This window comes from Thamnophis sirtalis, unplaced genomic scaffold, assembly GCF_051295495.1.
Source record: "Thamnophis sirtalis isolate CommonGarterSnake01/CBP01778 unplaced genomic scaffold, rThaSir2_p1.2 scaffold_6, whole genome shotgun sequence".
Classification (NCBI taxonomy): Eukaryota; Metazoa; Chordata; class Lepidosauria; order Squamata; family Natricidae; genus Thamnophis; species Thamnophis sirtalis.
In genome coordinates, this window is record NW_028261386.1 from 3194807 (window position 1) to 3217593 (window position 22787).

Sequence of the window (22787 nt, forward strand, 5' to 3'; positions counted from 1 at the left end):
GTGTTGGCTTTTCTGGCAGCTGCTGCACATGGCTGGCTCATAATTAAATGGTTGTCCACTAGGGTTCCAAGATCCCTCTCAACAGATCCCTCTGTTTGGTTGACATATAAATAGAGTGAGCTGTTGGCTGTTCCAAGCAGGTAGATCCTGCTAGTAAGTTGGTAGTTAGTTGGTAAATCCAAGCTAGTAGATCCTGTCCAGTTTTGGTCATCATGATAACAAAAGTGATGTTGAGACTCTAGAAAAAGTACAGAGAAGAGCAACAAAATGATTAGGGGTTTGAAGATTAAAACAAATAAGGAACCCTTTGAAAAACTGGATATGTCCAGTGTAACAAAAGAGAAGGACTAGTAATGACAAGATAGCAGTCTTCCAATATTTGAGAGGCTGCCATTAAGAAGGGAGTCAACCTGTTCTCCAAAGCACCAGAAGGCAGAATAAGAAGCCCTGTGAAGCGGTATATAAGTCTAAGTGCTAATTGCAGATTAACTCTGCCAACTTCCAGAAGTTCGATCCTGACTGGTTCAAGGTTGACTCAGCCTTCCATCCTTCCGAGGTCGGTAAAATGAGGAGCTGGATTGTTGAGGCCAATTTGTAAATCACTTAGAGAGGGCTATAAAGCCCTGTGAAGCGATATATAAGTCTAAGCGCTATTGCTATTGTAATTATTTGTGATGAATGTCTTCCTGATTGCCATCGTTTCTTCCTTCCTCCCAGTTCCCACAGAAAAAGGGGCTACGGGCTTAAGCAATTTGGGGAACACCTGCTTCATGAATTCGAGCATCCAGTGCGTCAGTAACACGCAACCTCTTACCCAGTATTTCATCTCCGGCCGACATCTGTATGAGCTGAACAGGTAGTTCTCACCCGTGACTCAAGGAGGAAGTGAAATATGAACAGAAGCAGTTGTGTGGGTGTGTGGGTGTGTGTACGCTCACTTAAAGGTGGTCTTTGAGTTACAACTGTAACGGAGCCTGTGCCATTATAGTCGTGAGTTGTCAAGGCTGGAAATCTGACTTTGTGACCTACTTTTGTGGCGGTCATTAAAGGAATCCCCATTGTCATTGAGCGGAACCACGTCATCATGCAAACCTATTGTTCACTGTGGGGCGTCTTGGAAATAAACACCAATTTTCAACAGATATCGTGGTTACATGGCTGTGAGATGCTGCAAGCCTGCCATAAATGCAGGCTGCTTGGCAAGTGCCCAAAATGCGGTCACATGACTGTGGGTTGGGGTGGGGGGCTGTTAATACATCAAAACCGGATCTTAGGTACCTTTTGGGGGGAACTATCATAACTATCAAACGGTTGTTAAGCAGCTGGTCGTAAGTCGAGGTGTAAGGGTTCCAAGTAACACCCCCAACAAAAGAAGGCTGCGAGGCTTGAGTTTCCTCAAAGTTCCGTTTTATGAAAGATGTCATATTGGCAGATCTGGGAAAACCCGAATCTGAAAGCTTCCAGGTGTCAGCGTTCCAAGTATCATGTAGAATTAAATCAGAGTCCAAGGCAAAACGATCCTTAAAGTTCCAATTTAATAAATAAGACATCTTAGCACATCTGTGGAATCCCAATTCTGGAAGTTACATCGGATTCCCACCCAGTTGAAAGTTCATGATCTTGTCCCCACACCCACCAATCCATCACATGGTCCAATCTTCTTCTTCCACGCTGGCATCTCCACCCAGCTGCTTCCGGTCAGGTGCGGTGCAGAGATGTGGAGACAAAAGATGACCTTGGGCTTCTAGAAAAGAATGACAATAACACATTCCACCATTCTACTCCTTTCTGTTTCCCCCTCCCAACTACTACACTAATGAAACAGCATAATGAAACAAGAGAGAGTGTGGCAGGCCAAAGATCCTAAAAAGGATATAACTGCAGGCCTTTTCCCACCCAAAAGAAAGTCCTTTTTTCTGCCCATCGGGAAAGACTGCGGGTTCTCTGCCTGAGAGGCTGGCAAATCACTCAAACAAAGAAACAAAAATGTTATCCCTGCATGTAAACGTCTAGCCTTTATCTCATTTAACATTTTTAATGAGTCATAAAATAAAATAAGATACAAAATACAAAAGTAAATAGGAAAATGGAGGGAAGGAAGGAGGAAGCCTTCTCTGCATCTAAAAATATTAAGGCAGCCTGTTTCTCACTATGATCTCGTAAGTATTCCCTAAAGGGACACGGTGGCTCAGTGGCTAAGATGCTGAGCTTGTCGATCAGAATGGTCGGCGGTTCGAATCCCTAGCGCCGTGTAACGGAGTGAGCTCGCGTTACTTGTCCCAGCTTCTGCCAACCTAGCAGTTGGAAAGCACGTAAAAATGCAAGTAGAAAAATAGGGACCACCTTTGGTGGGAAGGTAACAGCGTTCCGTGCGCCTTTGGCGTTGAGTCATGCCGGCCACATGACCACGGAGACGTCTTTGGACAGAGCTGGCTCTTTGGCTTCGAAATGGAGATGAGCAATTCCCCCTTGAGTCGGGAACGACTAGCACATATGTTTGAGGGGAACCTTTACCTTTAATATTATTCCGTAATATTTGAAGACAGCCCTCACATTATCTCTTAGCTGCCTTTTCGGCAGAAAGCCTGTTTGGTCTTCATGTATATCATCTTCTTTTAATGACCTCATAAACCTTTGCGGGGTAGAGTCTGGGCAACTGAATGGAGCTGAGTGCTTCCTGGCCAGATGCCCTTCCTGTCGCCAGTGCGGAGTTTTGTTCAGCAAATATATTCTCATTGTGCCCTTATCTACCTCTACCTAGGATCGAACTCACAGCCTCCTGATTATGAGGCGAGAGCTTCACCTCTAGGCCACCGCACCACTCTTGGTCTTCATGTATATATGCCTGCAAAATTTTCTTTAGTCTTTCTGCCAGAATGGCAGCAAAGAGTTTATAATCTTGATTTAATAATGAAATTGGTCTATAATTCTCTTGTCTTTGTAACATGTTGATCCTCCTTTGGCAGCAGCACAATGTTGGCTGCTTTCCATGTCTGGGGTATATTTCCCCAGTATAGTATATCATTCAAGGTCTCCGTTAGTGGTTGAAGACGTTCCTCCTTGAAGCACTTATAATATTGGTATCAGGTCTGCAGCCATCTTTTCTTTTGGGTCTTTGGCCTGCCACACTTTCTATTATTCCGCTATGCATTTTCTATGGTGGGAAAATGGGAGGGGTGATTCTATGTTCAGATGCTATGTAGCCATAACAACATTCTTTCTAAAAAGCCAAGGTCATCCTTTGTCTTTGCACCTCTGCACCTGACGGGAACTGGATGGGTGGAACTGCCAGCATGGCAGTGGGAGATTGGACCATGGGATGGACTTGTGGTTGTGGGGGCAAGCTCTTGAACTTTCAACTGGGTGGGGGAAACCAGGAAGCTTTCAGATTCAGGTTTTCCACAGATGTGCCAACATGTCTCTCTCAATAAATTGGAACTTCAAGCAATACTTTGCCTTGGATTCTGATTTACTTTTGGATGCTATTTGGAACTCTGGCAATTGGCTTGTGAGACCATCTGGGCCTGGGCTCATTGTTTTAATGGCTTCTGTTATCTCAAAGGCAGTTATCGGGTCTTTGGGTTTGTGATAGTTTAGACAACTGTTGTCTTAAAAGATACCCGTCTACTTTTAACACAGCTATCTCCTATACAAATTTGAATAGAAATTATGAAAGGACTTTTTAATAAGTTCATTACAACTTTATAATGGATGAAGAGGTTCAGTGGAGCCCTTGTCCTGTGTACATTTAAGGAGCAATTTAATGGAGCCCTCTGTCATCTGCTTATATACCCGTAATGGCGAACCTGTGGCACGCAGAGCCATATCTCTGGGCATGAGGAGCCATCGCCCGTTGCTCTACTGGGTCCCTGCGTGCCAGCCAACTGATCTTCACGCACACGGGAGCACCAGAAACCGAACGAGCAGTCTCCCTGCACATATGCACGCTCTGGGAATATGATCTTCCGGTTTCCGGGATGCGCATGCACGCTGGCTACCTGGTCTTCTGATTTCTGGTGCGCATGCAAAAGCTTGCGTGCCCAAAGAGGCGGAGACAGGATCCCAGCAGTCGCTTCCTAGGGGAGCAGAACTATCAGTCAGGATTGGTGGGACGGGGCTTCCCTGCCTCACCGCCCAAGCGGGGTTGTTGCGTGGCCCCAGCCCTCCAGCCCTCGGCGATGTGCGTCCATAGTTCAGAGCGCCTGGCTGATTTGGGTGCCTCAGAAGAGCAGCAGAAGAAGCGCTGCTTGTTCTTGGTGGCGGGTGAGGGTGGACAGCTCTCCTCCAGAATCCCGGCTGCAAGCGGGAGGGTGAGAACCGCACAGCCCCAGAAGAGCAGCAGCAGCAGAAGCGCTGCTTGTTCTCGGTGGCGGGTGAGCAGGGAGGGGGAGGCGTCCACCCCTGGAAAAAAGGTTTTAAACCTTGGTGCGACTCACTTTAACACCACATTGTTTAGCGATGGAAGTTCTAGTTCCCATTGGGTTTGTAAGACGAGGTCGGCCTCTTTTCAAAATCTCATCAACTCATTCCTAAGTAGCCAAACCGATAATTGACAGAACAAATTCTGTTCTACATTCCAGGACAAATCCGATAGGAATGAAGGGGCATATGGCTAAATGCTACGGGGATTTGATTCAAGAACTGTGGAGCGGAACCCAAAAGAACATTGCTCCTCTCAAGTTGCGGGTAAGCCCCCACGACGTTTCTTATTCCTTTGCAGCTTCGTTCCGAAATGGGGAATTTTAGAAAAACCACGTATTTCTTGATATATGCAGGCCTGAAAGTGAGTCACCTTATAATGGAATTTCCAGTCAATTTCAAATGTCCGTTTCCTGGGAGGCGTATGGGACAAACCTTCCTAGATAATGCCATATTCTTTTCCCATGGATCCAAGGTGCAGGGAAGAATACTTTGCAACCAGGTGGAATCTGGACCACAAAGTTTGATTTTACCTTAGTCGGTGGGAGGAGCACATACAGACATGGTATCTTGTTTCCTTGAAGTCATTCCATCCATTGTGTCACAGCATTCACACATGGTGCTATTCAAGTGACTGATTGAATAAGCCAAAGGGGGCAGAGGGGTCTAGTGGTTATGATGCTGGATGTCAACCGGCTCTCCAGCATGGGTTTCTGCAGCGTGGTTGTTCTTGGCTGCCATAGAAATCTGGGGGAGCGGGGGGGGGATTTGGGATGGGGAAGTGAGCTGGTGTGTAGTGGTCCCATGAGAACTGGAAAGGAGGTTTACATTCATGAATTATGGCGCCACTGAATGGAGTCGTTTATACTCCATCAAGGCCAACCGTCCTGAGACGTCAGATGTGAGAAATATCTGCAGAGGAGGTTTCCCATACCATCATACTAGACATTGATTGGACTCTTAGTGCTGGACCTTGTGGGGAGGGATTTGGGGTGACTTTCAACATGTAACTTTCACAGATTTTGAATCGGATCTTGACTTGCTTTCGCTGCTATCATTTCAAACTTAGTAAAAGTGCCACTTCTCTAATCCAATGGAGTTGGGGGTTTTCTTTCTTGAGTTTCGAACGGAGGCAGGCCTGATGCTAGGCTTGTCAACCAGAAGGTTGGCAGTTCGACACCCAAGCACTGTGTGACAGGGTGTGTTTTCACCCCAGCCCCTAACAATTGGAAAGCATGCAAATGTGAGTAGATGAATAGGTACCACTTCGGTGGGACGGTAACAGCATTCCATGTGCCTTGGCATACAATCATGCCAGTCACATAACCATGGAAGCATCTTAGGAAAACTGTAGCTCCTTTGGCTCTGAATTAGAGATGGAGGCTGCCCCCTAGACCTGGACACGACTGGACAGGGAAAACCTTTGAATAAGGCACAGTTGGCTGATTTCACCCATAATATTAAGCCATGATATACCTAAGGATAGAACCTTGCATTGTGCAATTAACTTGGCCAATGGTTAACCTCCTCCCTGTTCTTCACCCCCATTGGGTCTGCTTTGCTTCGTTACAGTGGACTATAGCTAAATATGCCCCGAGGTTTAATGGCTTCCAACAGCAAGACTCTCAGGAGCTCTTAGCTTTTCTCCTGGATGGGCTCCACGAGGACCTGAATCGAGTCCATGATAAGCCCTACGTTGAGCTGAAGGACAGCGATGGCCGGCCAGATTGGGAGGTAGCGGCAGAGGTGAGTGACATTGGGCCAACGCCTGGCCCTCCCTGATTTTGAATGCAGATTTTGTTTTTGTTTTTTTGTTTTCATCATTTTGAGGATTCTCTGGAAGCTTGTATGTTTGTAGTATTTTATTCTTATTGCATACTTGCTTTGTATAGTTTTATGATTTTTAACATTGGAGGCCACGCAGAGTCACCTTCCGATGGGATGTGTTCAGAAAGAGAGAGAGAGAGAAAGGGAGGGGAGGGGAAGGAAAAGAAAATGTAGGAAGGGAAGGAGAGGAAAGGAAAATGTAGGAAGGAAAAAGGAAAGGGAAATGTAGGAAGGAAAAAGGAAAGGGAAAAGTAGGAAGGGAAAAGGAAAGGAAAATGTAGGAAAGGAAAAAGGAAAGGAATGGAAAATGTAGGAAGGGAAAAGGAAAGGAAAATGTAGGAAAGGAAAAAGGAAAGGAAAATGTAGGAAGGAAAAAGGAAAGGAAAATATAGGAGGGGAAGGAAAGGAACTAACTTTCATTCTCTCAAAGAATGAAAGCTCCAAACTCTCATGATCAACCAGTAGCTAGCTGTGACTTGGGACAACAACCTCCATCATCCAAAAACTTGCAGATAATTTTAGACCAGAGGAACATCACTTAATGTATGAACATCAGGTGGCTGAGTGGGGAAAAAAAATTCAAAATTTTGCACCTAAAATATAAGGCTTCACGAAATGTTCACTTTGCAACTGACATGCTGGTTTTCTATGAATAAGGATGGGCTGATGGTGGTGGTCATGCCCCTCATTATTTTCCATCTGTGATGGCACAGTGGTTAGAATGCAGATCTGCAGGCTACTTCTGCTGACTGCCGGCTGCATGCAGCTTGGCAATTCGAATCTCACCAGGCTCAAGGTTGACTCAGCCTTCCTTCCTTCTTTCCAAGGTTAGTAAAGTGAGGACCCAGATTGTTGGGGGCCATATGCTGACTCTGTAAACCGCTTAGAGAGAGCTATAAAGCACCGTGAGACAGTATATAAGTCTAAACCCATCTTCCATCATACTGGCCACCCCTCTGCAGTCTGAAGCAAGCTAAGCCTGCGTGATGGCCCTCTTCCCTAACAATGAATTTCCCTCCATCTGATAGGATCCAATCTCACCCTATCTTCTAAAGTTTTCAGCTGAACCTTTTGTTTTTCAATCAAATATTTATATTCTTTATACATATAATGCGTGAACAGTGTGGTAACTGGGTAACATACATTTCAGTACACATAAACATAGTTTTATTATTCTTAAATATCACATTTCATTTCCATTGTTTCATATTATTTATACATGTCTTTTATTATCACCCTTTTGTATATCTTAACATACTAATATATAATTATTATTTCCCCCCCACTATTTTCTATCCCTAGTTTAACTTTTCCCCCCTCTTTCATATCGTTATAATATTCAAAGATGTGTTTACCACCTATTTTGTTGTTCATATTTCCATAGTTAAATCAAAGTTCCATCCTTCATGCTTCCATTTTTCAATATCTCCTTATACCGTTTTAGTATTAATCACAATCATTTATACATTTAAGGTATTTCTATTCATGTACTTTCCCGTTCTTCAATCCATATAATTCTATTATTAGTTTGTAGTTTGTAGTTTTATTAGAATTTGTAGGCCGCCCTTTTCCCTGAGGGGACTCAGGGCGGCTCACATAAAACTAGGAAGGGGGGGATACAGACAACAAAATAGAGACATATACTAAAATGGTAAGCAACATACATTCATCATTCGGGAGGGGTAACTATCCTTATCCCCAGGCCTGACGGGCGAGCCAGTTCTTCAGGGCTGTGCGGAAGGCTTGGACGGTGGAGAGGGTACGAATCTCCACAGGGAGCTCGTTCCAAAGGGCCGGGGCTACTGCTGAGAAGGCCCTCCTCCTTGTGGTTGCCAGCCGACACTGGCTGGCCGATGGGATACGGAGGAGGCCTAATCTATGAGATCTTATTGGTCGCAGGGATGTAATTGGCAGAAGGCGGTCTCTCAAGTATCCAGATCCACTGCCATGTAGGGCTTTATGGGTGATTAGTAGCACCTTGAAGCGCATCCGGAGATCGACAGGTAGCCAGCGCAGCTCGCGGAGGATAGGTGTTATGCGGGTGAACCGAGGTGCACCCGCGATCACTCGCGCGGCTGCGTTCTGCACTAGCTGAAGTCGCCGGATGCTCTTCAAGGGCAGCCCCATGTAGAGCACATTGCAGTATTCCAGCCTGGAGATCACAAGGGCCCGAGTGACTGTTGTGAGAGCCTCCCGATTCAGGTAGGGTCGCAACTGGCGCACCAGGCGAACCTGGGCGAATGCCCCCCTGGTCACAGCCGTTAGGTGGTGGTCAAATGACAGCTGCGGATCCAGGAGGACTTAATACACATGTTTAGATTAATATATATATTTATGTATTTCCCTAACCGCCCATTAAATTATAACGTTCCACTGCTATTCGTACGTTATACATATTTAGTAGTACAGTCATTCAAAGTCTATTTTTCCCATTCTTTATATCCATTTATATTACAATATTATGTGTGATGGCCCTCTTCCCTAACAATGAATTTCCCTCCCTGTGATAGGACCCGATCTCAACCCATCTTCTAAAGTTTTCAGCTGAACCTTTTTGTTCCGTTCGCTCAGTTTCCTGCAAAAGTTTTATTTGATTTGATCTCCCCTTCCTTTCGTTTCAGGCCTGGGAGAACCATTTAAGAAGGAACCGCTCGATTGTGGTCGATCTGTTTCACGGGCAGCTGAGGTCTCAGGTGAAATGCAAGACCTGTGGGCACATCAGTGTTCGTTTCGACCCTTTTAACTTCTTATCGCTGCCTCTTCCGATGGACAGTTACATGCACATAGAAATAATAGGTGAGTGAGGAATCTTGAGTCGCGTTCTTTGATGTGGTTGTTTGAGGGGTGGGGTGGGGTTGAATGAGCTCCATTTTGGTTATTGGAAAAATACCAAGAATTTGGCAGCTCTTTCCATCTGGGACATTCCAAATTCAATTCAATCAGAATAGAGCAGGGAGGGACCCTGGAGGTCTTCTAGTCCAACCTATTTACCATTTCAAACAGGTGGCTGTCCAGTCTCTTCTTAAAAACTTCCAGTGATGAAGCTCCCACAACTTCTGAAGGCAACTTCTGTTCTATTGATTGATTGTTCTCACTTTCAGAAAATTTCTCCTTTTTGTTGAATCTCTCCTTGGTCAGTTTCCATCTATTGTTCCTTGTCTGGCCTTGGAGAATAAATTGACCCCCTCTTCTTTGGGGCAGCCTCTCAAATACTGCAATGCTGCTGTCATGTCCCCCATCATCCTTCTTTTCTCTAGACTAGCCAAACCCAAATCCTGCAACTTTTCTTCATGTTTTAGTCTCCAGGCTTTTAATCATCGTTCTTTATTTATTTTTATTTACAAGTTGTCCTCGACTTACAGCCATACATTTAGCGATCATTCAGAGTTGCAGTGGCATTGAAAAAAGTGAGTTATAACTTCTGAAAGCCAGCTGTTCCATTGCTTGATTTCCCTCAGAAGGTTTCTCCTTATTTCCAGGTTGAATCTCTCCTTGATCAGTTTCCATCCATATTCCATGTCTGGCCTTCAGGTGCTTTGGAGAATAGCTTGACTCCCTCTTCTTTGTGACAACCCCTGAGATATTGGAAGGCTGCTATCATGTCTCCCCTAGTCCTTCTTTTCATTAAACTAGACATACCCAGTTCCTGCAACCGTTCCTCATATGTTTTAGTCTCCAGTCCCCTAATCATCCTTGTTGCTCTTCTCTGCACTTTTTCTAGAGTCTCCACATCTTTTCTAGTGTGGTGACCAAAACTGGATGTCATATTCCAAGTGTGGCCTTCCCAAGGCATTATAAAGTGGTATCAACACCTCACGTGATCTTGGTTCTATCCCTCTGTTAATGCAATGTAGGATTACATTGGCCTTTTTTGACTGCTGCTGCACACTGTCAGCTCATACTTTTGAACCCTCTTCTTTCCATTACAGCAGCCCGTCCCACCTGATCAGGCAGGGTATGTTGCAGACCCTGCCAGTTTAGGAATTACGAGAAAGGGGTCCAGGAAGAGAGACTCCCTTCCCTGTGGAATACCCCCCCTCATTCCCCTGGCCTTCCAGAAAGACGTAAAAACATGGTTGTATGGCATGGGAAGTGCAGAGAAACACAGAGCCATGGGCTTGTTAGCACCCTAAAAGGCCTCCTTTTGCCTTTCAATTAATTTTTAACCTTTAATCATCTTGCCTCTTGTCAAATGTTAACTGTTACATACTGATATTTATTATTATTTATGTACTAGCCGATAACCTGGCATTACCTGGGTGTTTATTTTTAGGGGGAAACTCCCCGGATGAAACGTAATTTCTAATGTTGGATTTTCCCCCTTACCAAAGGGAACCCCCTTGTGTGAAGCCGTTACCATGGCAATTCCACTGTGCTGTACAGTGGAAGCCATTTTACGGCAGTACAGTGGAAACCATTTTAAGGCACAACAGGCTGTATCTAAACAGAACACACACCCTGAGGAGTTTTAGGGATGTCTTCCCCCCCCACCCCCCACTCCAGTATTTGTTTCCAGAGAGTAAGTCATCTGTGTATCAAGTTTGGTTGAAATTGCTCAAGGCATTCCAGAGTTATGCTGGAACACACACGGACACAAAAACACACAGATGTTTTTATATATATAAATTTTTATGTCGTTTTTTATGTTTTCATTTTTTACTGTTGGCTGTCCAGAGTCTCTCTGTGAGGGGAGATGGGCAGTTCCAAAATATGATAAATAAATAAAAGAAAACAATAAAGTGAAAAGCTTCTAAAAACACACCCTTTCTCCCTTTGTCTCCCCCCCCTTCCCTCTTTTCCTTGTCTTCTTCAAGTAACTAAGCTGGACGGCACGACTCCCGTCCGATACGGACTCAGGCTGAATATGGACGAGAAATACTCTGACTTGAAAAAGCACCTGAGTGAACTTTGTGCCCTGAAGCCCGATCAGATCCTGCTTGCGGAAGTACACAGTTCGAACATCAAGGTAATTAATGCTTCTGCAATTGACTGCAAAAATTGACACCCTCGGTCAAATGTACCGTATATACTCAAGTATAAGCCGAGTTTTTCAGCCCACTTTTTGGGCTGAAAAAAGCCGGCTCGGCTTATACTCGAGTCAGTGAAAAATTTGCTCGAAATGGAGGAGAAAAAGGGGCGGGGCCATGCCGCTGGGTGACGCTCGTGAATGGCCTGGCGCCCCTGTGAGTTTCCACTCCCTCTGTGTCAGTTTGCCGCGCAGCGCGCACCGCACCATCCCCCCTCCTCACGTTCTAATGTAATGCAGGGCTGTCTTACGATTCCCCTTCCTCCCCCTCCTGCCGCTCTGCAACAATGTCCCACCTCCTCCTTGTTATGGCAAGCAGCCACATAACGATGTCCCAGAGCTAGTTTACTGTTTTTCTTTGAAATAAATATTCAAAAACATTATTGGTATCTATTTTTATTTTTGAAATGTACCGGTAGCTGCTGCATTTCCCACCCTAGGCTTATACTCGAGTCAATAACTTTTCCAGTTTTTTGTGGTAAAATTAGGTGCCTCGGCTTATATTCGGGCCGGCCTATACTCGAGTATATACGGTATATTTCAAGGAAATCCTAAGGAGACAGAAGAGGCACAGCTCCTACATAAAGAGAGGGGGGAATAGACTGAAAATGTATTTGTCTCTTACATACCTTGGAACCCTCCTCCTCCTATTTTTGATTTAATTTGATTTGATTTGATTTGATTGCATTGCATTTATATGCCGCCCTATTCCCGGAGGGACTCAGGGCGGCTCACAAATCAAAGGAAGGGAATACAGACAAGGGGGAAACAACAAACAAGCAACTACAAAAGAATTTAAAAGCAATCAACAACCACATAGTTCGAGTGGGGACGGGAACTCTTCAACCCCAGGCCTGTCGGAACAGCCAGGTTTTAAGGGCTTTGCGGAAAGCCTGAAGGGTGGTGAGGGTCCGAATCTCCACGGGGAGTTCGTTCCAGAGGGCCGGAGCAGCCACAGAGAAGGCCCTCCTCCGGGTGGTAGCCAATCGGCATTGGCCGGTAGATGGAATTCGGAGGAGGCCTACTCTGTTTTTCCCACAACAATAACAACCCTGTGAGGTGGTTTGCGTCTGAGAAAGAGAGTGACTGGCCCAAAGTCACCCATCCAGCTTCCATGCCTAAGGCAGGGCGTTCTAGTCTCCTAGAGATTGACTCCAAGTCATCTAGCCAGCTTTTATGTCTAAGGTGGGACTAGAACTCACAGTCTCCTGGTGATTGGCCTAAAGTCCCCCAGCTGGCTTTTATGCCTAAGGCAAAACTAGAGCTCACTATCTCCTGGTGATTGGCCTAACGTTCCCCAGCCAGCTTTTATGCCTAAGGCGGGACTAAAACTCACAGTCTCCTGGTGATTGGCTCAGAGTCACCCAGCCGGATTTCATGCCTAAGGTAGGACTAGAACTCACAGTCTCCTGGTGATTGGCCTAAAATCCCCCAGCCGGCTTTCATGCCTAAGGCAAAACTAGAACTCACCGTCTCCTGGTGATTGTCTCAGAGTCACCCAGCCGGATTTCTTTTCTAAGGCGAGATTAGAACTCACCGTCTCCTGGTGATTGGCTCAGAGTCACCCAGCTGGCTTTCATGCCTAAGGCAAAACTAGAACTCACAGTCTCCTGGTGATTGGCTCAGAGCCACCCAGCCGGTGTTCATGCCTAAGGCGGGACTAGAACTCACAGTGTCCTGCTGATTGGCTCAGAGTCACCCAGCCAGCTTTCATGCCTAAGGCGGGACTAGAACTCACAGTCTCCTGGTGATTGGCTCAGAGTCACCCAGCTGGCTTTTATGCCTAAGGCAAAACTAGAACTCACTATCTCCTGGTGATTGGCCTAAAGTCCCCCACCTGGATTTCATGCCATGGGCAAAACTAGAACTCACAGTCTCCTGGTGATTGGCCTAAAGTCCCCCAGCTGGTTTTTATACCTAAGGCAAAACTAGAACTCACAGTCTCCTGGTGATTGGCTCAGAGTCACCCAGCCGGATGTCATGCCTAAGGCGGGACTAGAACTCATGGTCTCCTGCTTTCCAGCTTGGTGCCTTAACATAGAGAGCCTAACCAGAGGATTTCACTATCCTGCCGTTCACAGAAGTTCCAGAGAACAAAACTGGAGTGGAAAGAGAGGCGTTTGCCTCGATGGGCCCAGCCTGTCTTTAGATCTCGAGGGGTTATTCTGGGAGCTCCCTACACACCTGCCTGTCGAGAGAGCAGGTGGGGCTGGGTCAGATGGGCTCCCCTGTCCTTTGTCATTCTCCCCTCAGCTGCTTCTGCTCTTTTTAAAAAAAATATATATATACTTTTTTATTTTCCATTTTCATAACATAAAATCACATGTATACTATTACATAGCCAATATCCTATTGTATTAAGTAGTAATTACATCAGTTCCTCTTGTCATCAACGCCCAGAAAGATAAAAACCCATTATTGGCTCTTCTGCTCTCCATACACCTCTTTCTTCTACCTCTCTCCTACCTCCTTTCTTCCTTCCATCATCCTTTCCTACTCTACTTCCCCTTCCTTTCTCCTTCTCCTCTCTCTACATTCCACTCCTCCTTATCCTCCTCATCTTCCCCCCTTACCCTCTTCTCCTATCCCTCTCTTCCCACCTTTCTTCTCTCCTTTCCCACTCTTCCTCTCATTCACTTGGTGTATTTCAGCTTCTGAGCAAACTCCATTCTATGTTGATGGTATTTATGCTTCCATATCAATATACTTAACATATCTTAGTTTTAAAGAAGAAATAAGAGAAGACAGTATACATGCGCAATCATATTACTTTAAAATCTAACACCCCTCGTCAAGCCTAATATGCATCCCTCCCTCCCACCCTCCCCCCTAACCCCCCCCAACCTTCCCTCCCCCGACTTCCCAGAACCCATACACAGTATAAATCTTTAACAAAAACATATTTGAAAAATATATTTGAAAAAAGAATAGCTGCTTCTGCTCTTTTGAAAGCGGCTTTCCCTTCTCCCCCCCCCACCCCCGAAACTGACCGGAGAAGACTTCTTATTCGCTGTCAGTCAGGGGGGGCATCGAAATGCCTCGGCTTCCTCTACAGCTCTTTGAAATGTCGTCTTCGTTATTCATCGCTCCTGGCTTTAATCTCTTACGTTGCTACTGTTGTTTCTCCCCCCCCCCCACGTTTTCCAAAGAACTTTCCGCAAGACAACCAAAAAGTCCGGCATTCGACGACTGCTTCCTTGTGCGCCTTCGAGGTACCGATTCCCGGCTCTCCCACTTCGGCTTCTTCAAGCCCCTTGCAAACAGGTAGGAGGAAAGGTCTCGATTCCGCCCCCCCTCCTCTCGTTTCCCCACCCCCCCTCAAAAAAGCTGGGAGTTTTGTCTGTCAAATTGGTTGCTGTTGCTTAGCGCTGGGGGTGAAAGTGGGCGCTCTTAACTTTCACTCCTGACTGAATTGCTGAAGTTAGTACTGAGTAAAATGCAGGAAGGATGGGAGCGGATTGGCATAAAAGTTCCTAAGTGTTCTGTTTGTTTCTCTCAAGCAATGGTTCTGCCGTAGAAAACCATTTTCTTCCCTTTCCCCTTCTCCTTTCCCATCTCTTCCTTCTTCTCTCCTTCTCTAGTGCTCTTCCTTTTCCCTTTCTATCTCCTCCTCTTCCTCCTCTCCCTTTTTCTCCATCTCTTTCTCTCCATCTCCTTCTCCTCTTCCTTCTTCTCTCTTTCCCCTTCTCCTCTTCCGTCTCCTTTTCTCCCTACTTTCTCCTCTCCTTCTCTTCCTTCTCCTCTCCTTCTTTCCTCCTCTTCCTTCTTCTCCCTTTCCTCCTCCTCCTCTTCCTCCTCCTTTTTCTCCATCTCTTCCTCTTCCTGCTCTCCTTCTTTCCTCTTTCTCTTCCTTCTTCTCCCTTTCCCCTTCCTCCTTTTTCTCCACCTCTTTCTCTTCCTTCTCCTCCCCTTCTTTCCTCCCCTTCCTCTTCCCTTTTCCCTTTCTCCTCTTCCTCCTTTTCCATTTTCTCCATCTCTTCCTCTCCTTCTTTCCTCCTCATCTTCCTTCTTCTCCCTTTCCCCCTTCTTCTTTTTCTCCACCTCTTTCTCTTCCTTTTCCTCCCCTTCTTTCCTCCTCTTCCTCTTCCCTTTTCTCTTTCTCCTCTTCCTCCTTTTCCATTTTCTCCATCTCTTCCTCTCCTTCTTTCCTCCTCATCTTCCTTCTTTTCCCTTTCCCCTTCCTTTTTCTCCACCTCTTTCTCTTCCTTCTCCTCCCCTTCTTTCCTTCCCTTTTCCCTTTCTCCTCTTCCTCATTTTTCATTTTCTCCATCTCTTTCTTGCCATCTCCTTCTCCTCTTCCTTCTCCCTTTCCCCTCCTTCTCTTCCTTCTGCTCCCTTTCTCTCTCCTTCCTTTTCTCCATCTTTCTCTCCATCTCCTTTTCTTTCTTCTCTTCCTTCTTCTCCTTTTCTCCCTCCTCCTCTTCTCCATTTTAGCCCTCTTGGGACTGGCACAATCGGGCTACAGTTAGTGAATAGGAACATATCACAAATACTTGTTGCAGAATCCAGCTGTGTTCCCACAGCAGAATCTGGAGAACTAACTTAGCCTTCTTCACATATCGTTTTATTCTCTGCCGAAGCCCAGCTAGAGAACAAAAGTCAGCTTGTTTTACAACCTAGTTAAAGAAAACGGCCCTCCTGATGAAGGCTCTAGAGATTTTGCCCAGCTAGGGACTAACCATCCTTAAGCGAAGAGCTTCATACCAGGACATATTTTGACGACAGCCTCTTTGTGCTTGAGTTTTAGATTTTTACCGCGGACAGTCGACCAACGGGGTGATCAGCTGCCTGATGAACGGGGACCTTCCACGGTCAACCTTGATCCCAAACGGAATGCCAAATGCAGTGGTGCCCTGCAGGGGGGAGAACGGCGTGGTGATGAATGGCCATCTGACCTCACCTTCCGACAGCCCCTTCATAGGCTACATCATTGCGGTCCACAGGAAAATGGTGAGTGGGGGACAAGCCTGGCCCAAACCAGCATGAAGTAGCCTGCCCGTTTCACATGAAGCAGCTACAGCCAAACTTTGCACCAGCTGTTTGGAAAGTATATCTGGGGTTCAGACATGCTGAGACCATTTGCTTGTCGATCTGTGAGGTGGAACTTCAAAAAGGCTCCTCTGGTTTGATAGTCGCCTGTTCTGACCCCTCTCGTCCCACACCAACACACACTCCGAGCCAAAGATAAGTTACGGCATTTAATTAACAGACAGACAGGTCCTTGGCAGCAAACTGGCACAGACAAGCTTGGGCAGCAATCCAGCACAGATAAGCTGTGGCAGCAATCCAGCCTGCCAAGCTCACAATCATGTTCTCCGACACTCGTTCCTGCGTTGACTTCTGCAAAAGGGTGTGTGCATAAGCAGTCCTTATTATAGTCTAGAGAGGAGCCTAATTACCACCAGCTGGGTGCAATTACCTCCTGTAATTGTGTAATTGTTCCTTACGCCTATTAGCTCTCCGGTGCCAGGCATCTATGAACAACTCCCTTGGCTCCTCCCCACTGCTGGCGTCCGGATCACACTGCCTTGTCTCCTTCCCAGTGATCCAAGGATCAGGCGCCTCCTGGTGGCCAACCAGCCTCCCTGCGCCCTGCTCGGAGTCGGAACCTGTCCAGGGTCCTCCACATCCTCCAAAGCCGACTCATAGGGCCCCTTGCTGTCGGAGTCTGGTGGCAGCTCCAACGGCTCCTGCTGGGCCACAACAGTCGCCCTTGTCACTAAAGTAGGGGTCCCCAACTCCTGGGCTGAAGCCCATACTGGGCTGTGGCTTGTTTAAAATCGGGGCGCGCAAACCCCAGGCTGGCATGCACACACACAGCTCGACTTGCGTGAGTGGCAGATCAACATGTACATACGCCTCTTGACTTGCGCAACTCGTGTGAGTGGTCAGTTGGTCCGTATGCATATGTGCAAGTGTTGGGTCAGGGCAGGTGTGGGCTGGTTCCCCTCTCCCTCCCCACTCAGCCGCCAAGCCATTGGGGGCCACTGCACTAAAGGCAAGCATAAGCAATAAATGACCCTTGGTTGGGATCACAGTTGGCTGAGTCACTTTGTCCAAAGCTGTTGAGATACTTCGTTTCCAGAATACTGACCCATAGTTCCAGTAGCCTTGTGATTTATTTAGTTATTGTTTGTTTATTGTTTTCTTTATTAAATTTATTAGCTGCCCATCTAATAAAGAATTGTTTGGGCCTGTTGTGATCCTCTAGCAGGCAGAGGAGTTGACAGCAGATTCGGACAGTGAGGAGGTTGGGGAGGAAGATGGGCCAGTCCTGGAGTCTGGGGAAGGCTCTGATGAGGGCTCTGTGTCGGAGGCAGAGAAGGGACCAAGGCCGTATGCCAGTTATCAGCTGCCTTCGGAGTCAGACATCAGTGAGGCAGATGAACAGCTGGAGCCTGTTCCTGATGTGCACATACACAAAGCTGCCAGACAAAGGGAACAGCTAAAGAACAGGGATCGACTTGGGAGTAAGGCCACAGGTGGACGATGAATGGCCCCTCCCTGAGGAAATAAAAGAGGAGCGAAAGGGGAGTGGAGTTTGCAGGAGACAATGAGTTCGCTTAATTGGTTCGTGACTCTCCCAGACTCCTTGCCAAGTTTTGCAGATATCAGCCTGGCAGCTCTCCAAGCCAGATAAGGTCTGTGACTGCAAATCCTCCCTCGAAAGACTTTGCTGGATGTGAATGAGCAGAATTCACCATAAATTAATAAAAGGTTTTTTTTTTAAAAATCGGGACAAGGAGTTTGCTTCATGCTCTCTGGAAGCCTCAGTCAGAACAGGGCCAAGGGTATTCTTGTATTCTGAGAAAGGATCCTGTTATAATAAGAAACTGTTTCTATAATCTAACCTGCCTCTCCAGAGTGCTGAAAGGGTGCCCATAGGTTTGGGAATAGGGCTTATCCTTGGGAGGGTGAGGTGAGGGGCACAGGAGAAGCATGGCCTGACTGAAGCCAGATCTTTTACCCAAACCCTCATCTAAGAGGTTTTGGAAATCTCCACTGCATTACATCTTTTTCCGCTGTGAAAAGTATTGTGGTTCGATGCTGTTAAAATAATCATTGCGGGATGCAAGCTGTTTCAACAAAGCTGCCTTTTGCAATTAAGGGACAGATATTTTTTTTGTCAATGCCTATACTTTTCAAGTAGCGCTCCAGATGTTTTGGGATTACACCCAAGCCTCTTATCACTATTGGTTCTTATCTTTGTTTTCATTGCTACGGTCTTTCTATTGATATTGTTTCCTAATTGCTTATTTGTACCCTATGACTATCATTAAGTGTTGTACCTTAGGATTCTTGACGAATGTATCTTGTCTTCTAATGTACACTGAGAGCATCTGCACCAAAGACAAATGTCTTGTGTGTCCAATCACATTTGGCCAATAAAGAATTTTATTCTATTCCATATCTTCTGTTCTATTCTATTTTCTTTTCTATTCTTTTTTATTCTGTTCTATTCATTGCTATTTTATTCTCTATTCTATTCATTGCTATTCCAATCTCTATTCTCTTCTCTTCTATATCTATTTGTAGGTTTTGTGTTTTTGATTTTTTGTAAATTACTATTAAAAACTTTGAAATTGTTTTTCCAAACTAAATTTTCAAATAAAATAGGCAAAGAGTAGGTGTAAATTACCCTGGAGCCATTTTACTATTTTGTTTGTTTCGCTTTTGCACACTGCTGGAGAGACATCCATGTCCACCCGTGATTTTTACAAAAGGAAAGTCTACGAATTGTTCCTAACTTTCAAAATCTACGTGGTTTTTTAAAAAAATATTCCCATTGAATGCAGATGCGGGCCGAAATGTACTTCCTCTCATCTCAAAAGAACCGGCCAAGCCTGTTTGGGATGCCTCTGATTGTTCCCTGCACAGTTCACACAAGGAAGAAAGACTTGTATGATGCTGTCTGGATCCAGGTGTCTCGGCTTGCAAGCCCCCTCCCTCCCCAGGAAGCAAGTAACCACGCTCAGGATTGGTGAGTCCAGTGCTGGAACGAGGAACCGCTGAGCCGCTAATAGATCTGATAGAAGAGAATATTTGTAGCTCAGAGTTGGGAGTCCCTGGTGCTGTCTGATCTTGGTGGTTTTCTCGCAGACGTTTTCATTACCCAACTAGGTAATATCATCAGTGCTAGAAGGGAGCAGGATTTGTCCTCTGTTTATATACAAGTGGCTTGGCCTGTCATCAAGGCGTTGCCCTTCAGGTGAATCATACCTGGCCTTCTTTTCCACGCTTGCTAAGCGAATCGCTGCAGTTGTTAGGTGAAACATGTCCGTTAAGCGAATCCGGCTTCCCCCATTGACTGCTTGTCAGAAGCCGGCTGGGAATGTCACAAATGGGAATCACGTGACCCTGGGAGGTTGCGATCATTGTAAATACATGCCGGTTGTCAAGTGCCCAAATTTTGACCATAGGAATGCTGTGATGATTGTAAGTGCAAGGACTGGTTGTAAATCGCTTTTCTTCAGAGCTAACCGTACTTTCAGAGACTTGCTCAATGAATGGTTGTAAATTGAGGACTACATTTACCTTATTCAAGGACTATCTTGGCAAAAAAAAGAAATTTGAAAATATCTTGGTTTGCGTTCATCTAGAGCAGGGGTGTCAAACTCAAGGCCCTTAGATCAAAGTGCTTAGATCTGACGCGCGGGGCCTCCCTGGAAACAATGGAGGATTGGCCTGCAGTTCCTCTGCCAGTAAAAATGGCGCTCAGGAGGGCCGTGGGCAGCCCTCCCAAATTCCACTTTCACTGGCACAGGATTGCAAGAGGCCAACACATCCTAAAACGGAACTCGCGTGGGCCACACATGTCTCTCCTGAGCTCCATTTTCACTTGCAGAGGGTTGCAGGAGGCCGTCGTAGCCGGAAATGGAGCTCAGGATGCGGAAACAGAAACGGAGCTTGCGATGAACAAGTTGAGGGAGTTAGGTATGTCTACCCCAGGGGTGTCAAACTGAACGCCGGTGGGCTGGATTCAGCCTGTGTGGGGCTTAGATCTGGCCCATGGGGCCGCCCTGGAAACAGTGAAGGACTGGCCCGCAGTGCCTCTGCCAGTGAAAATGGAGCTCGGGAGGGCACTGGGCAGCCCTCCCGAGATCCATTTTCAGTGGCACAGGATTTCAAGAGGCCGTTGCACCCTAAAACGGAACTCATGTGAGCCATACGTGGCCTTCCAGAGCTCCAATTTCACTGGTAGAGGATTGCAAGAGGCCGTCGTAGCCTAAAACAGAACTCATGTGAGCCACACGTGGCCTTCCAGAGCTCCATTTTTGCTGGTAGAGGATTGCAAGAGGCTGCCATTGCAGCCTAAAACAGAACTCGTGTGGGCCACGCGTAGCTTTCCAGAGCTCCAATTTCATTGGTAGAGGATTGCAAGAAGTCGTCGTAGCCTAAAACGGAACTCATGTGAGCCACATGTGGCCTTCCAGAGCTCCGTTTCCACTGCCAGAGAGTTGCAGGAGGCCGTCACAGCTGGAAATGGAGCTCGGGAGGCCAAACTCTGGAGTTTTTGCTGGCAGAGCACTTGGCCCATCACAGGTACCCCCCAACACAAGTGACGTCGAGCTGGCCACCCCCACCCACCTCCCGAGGTCAACACAATCCTGATGTGGCCCTCAATGAAATCGAGTTTGGCACCCCTAATCTAGAGGAGCGTTGGCTAGCAGACTGGCATTCTGCCAACACTTTCTGCTGTAATAGCAATATGTGTGTGTGTGTGTGTATGTGTGTGTGTGTGTGAGAGAGAGAGAGAGAGGGAGGGAGGGAGGGAGAGAGGGAGAGAGAGAGAGGCATAGATTAAACCAAGAGTAGGGACCCATGGCCCCTTTTGGACTTTAACTCCCAGAATAGCTGGCTCAGGAATTCTGGGAGTTGAAGTCCACAAGTCATAAAAGCGCCGTGGGTCCCCGCCCTGGATTAAACACCCTCTGATTATTATTGTGGCATTGGACAGGCTTGTTAGGGCTATGGGGATAATCCGTTGTGGATTTTACCTCCAAACCAAGCGGAACTAAATCAAAAACGATCAACTGAGCCTCTTGTCAAAGGCCCGCATTGAGGATTCTTGAACTGAGTCCAAGGCTTGCCAGTTTCCCCACCTGGCTTAAAAGATCAGTGAGGAACAAGCGAAATAAAATCCGAAGAGTCTTAACACATTAGAAATAACAATGTGTCTCTCTGTGTGTTTTCCTTAGCGATGACAGCTTGGGATATCAGTACCCTTTCACCCTTCGGGTGGTTCAGAAAGATGGCAACTCCTGTGCCTGGTGCCCCTGGTACAGGTGAGCTCTGCTGGCTTTGCTCTCTTCTCCTTCTCTTACCCTTTGCCTTTCGGTCCTGTCTGTCTGTCTGTCTCTCTCTGTCTGTCTGTCTATCTATCTATCTATCTATCTATCTATCTATCTATCTATCTATCTATCTATCTATCTATCTATCTATCTATCTTCTGTATCTGTATTTATGTATATCTGTACCTTTTGTCTGTCTGTCTTATCTATATCTATTTAATCTTTACCTACCTATCTATTTAATCAACCTGTCTGTCTGTCTGTCTATCTATCTATCTATCTATCATCTATATCTATATTTATGTATATCTGTACCTCTTGTCTGTCTGTCTGTCTTATCTATATCTATCTATTTAATCTTTACCTACCTACCTATCTATTTAATCTATCTATCTATCTATCTCTCTCTCTCTCTCTCTCTCTCTCTCTCTCTCTCTCTCTCTCTCTCTCTCTCTCTATCTATCTATCTATCTATCTATCTATCTATGTATCTATCCTAATCTATCTATCTATCTACCTACCTACCTACCTACCTACCTACCTACCTACCTACCTGTCATCTGTCTGTCTGTCTGTCTGTCTGTCTATCTATCATCTATCTATCTATCTCTATCATCCATTGTCTGTCTGTATCACCCATCAATCAATCAATCAATCAATCTATCTATCTATCTATCTATCTATCTATCTATCTATTTATCTATCAATCATCTATTCATCAATCCATGTATTTACATGCCACTCATTTGTATTTCAAATAAGTCTGGGTGTCTTATCCACATGAAAAAAAAACCCAACAGTATAAAATATAAAACATTAAAACGCTACCTATTAAACATTAAAATTAACAAAAAAAATAGTTAAGGAAAGAATCAATACATAACAGGGTGGAGGTGGAATCCTCTTTTAATCGACTAACCATCTCCAGTATTGAATGGACCAAGTGTACAGGCCCTTCCAGAAGGCCAAGAGGGTGGAGGGCAGATCTCACCTCAAGGGGCACAATGTTCCAGAGGGCAGGAGCCACAGCAGAAAAGGCTCTTCTCTTGGACCCCACCAGCTGGTAATCTTTGCCTGACAGGGTCCAGAGTTTCCACCTTCTGCTGGTGTAAGTGGGAGAGGCCAATCCCATTGAGGTGATACAGTTCCTGTTGTGGTGGCCCACCAGCGGCCAGCAGAGCTGGCAGCAGATTCGAACAGTGAGGAGGTTGGGGAGGAGCATG

The 22787-nt window shown here is 46.0% G+C and overlaps 1 protein-coding gene across 1 annotated transcript in view; it reads left to right on the top strand.

Annotated features, from left to right (window-relative positions):
• Nucleotides 1–22787, top strand: part of USP32 (ubiquitin specific peptidase 32) — a 219618-nt gene that overhangs the window by 175013 nt on the left and 21818 nt on the right. Inside the window, exons 20-28 of the mRNA XM_087717114.1 lie at nucleotides 718–856; nucleotides 4581–4686; nucleotides 5992–6165; nucleotides 8868–9042; nucleotides 11061–11212; nucleotides 14422–14536; nucleotides 16020–16222; nucleotides 19069–19253; nucleotides 21472–21558. Of these exons, the coding sequence (XP_087573240.1) occupies nucleotides 718–856; nucleotides 4581–4686; nucleotides 5992–6165; nucleotides 8868–9042; nucleotides 11061–11212; nucleotides 14422–14536; nucleotides 16020–16222; nucleotides 19069–19253; nucleotides 21472–21558 (1336 nt within the window). The remainder of the gene's footprint in view (nucleotides 1–717; nucleotides 857–4580; nucleotides 4687–5991; nucleotides 6166–8867; nucleotides 9043–11060; nucleotides 11213–14421; nucleotides 14537–16019; nucleotides 16223–19068; nucleotides 19254–21471; nucleotides 21559–22787) is intronic.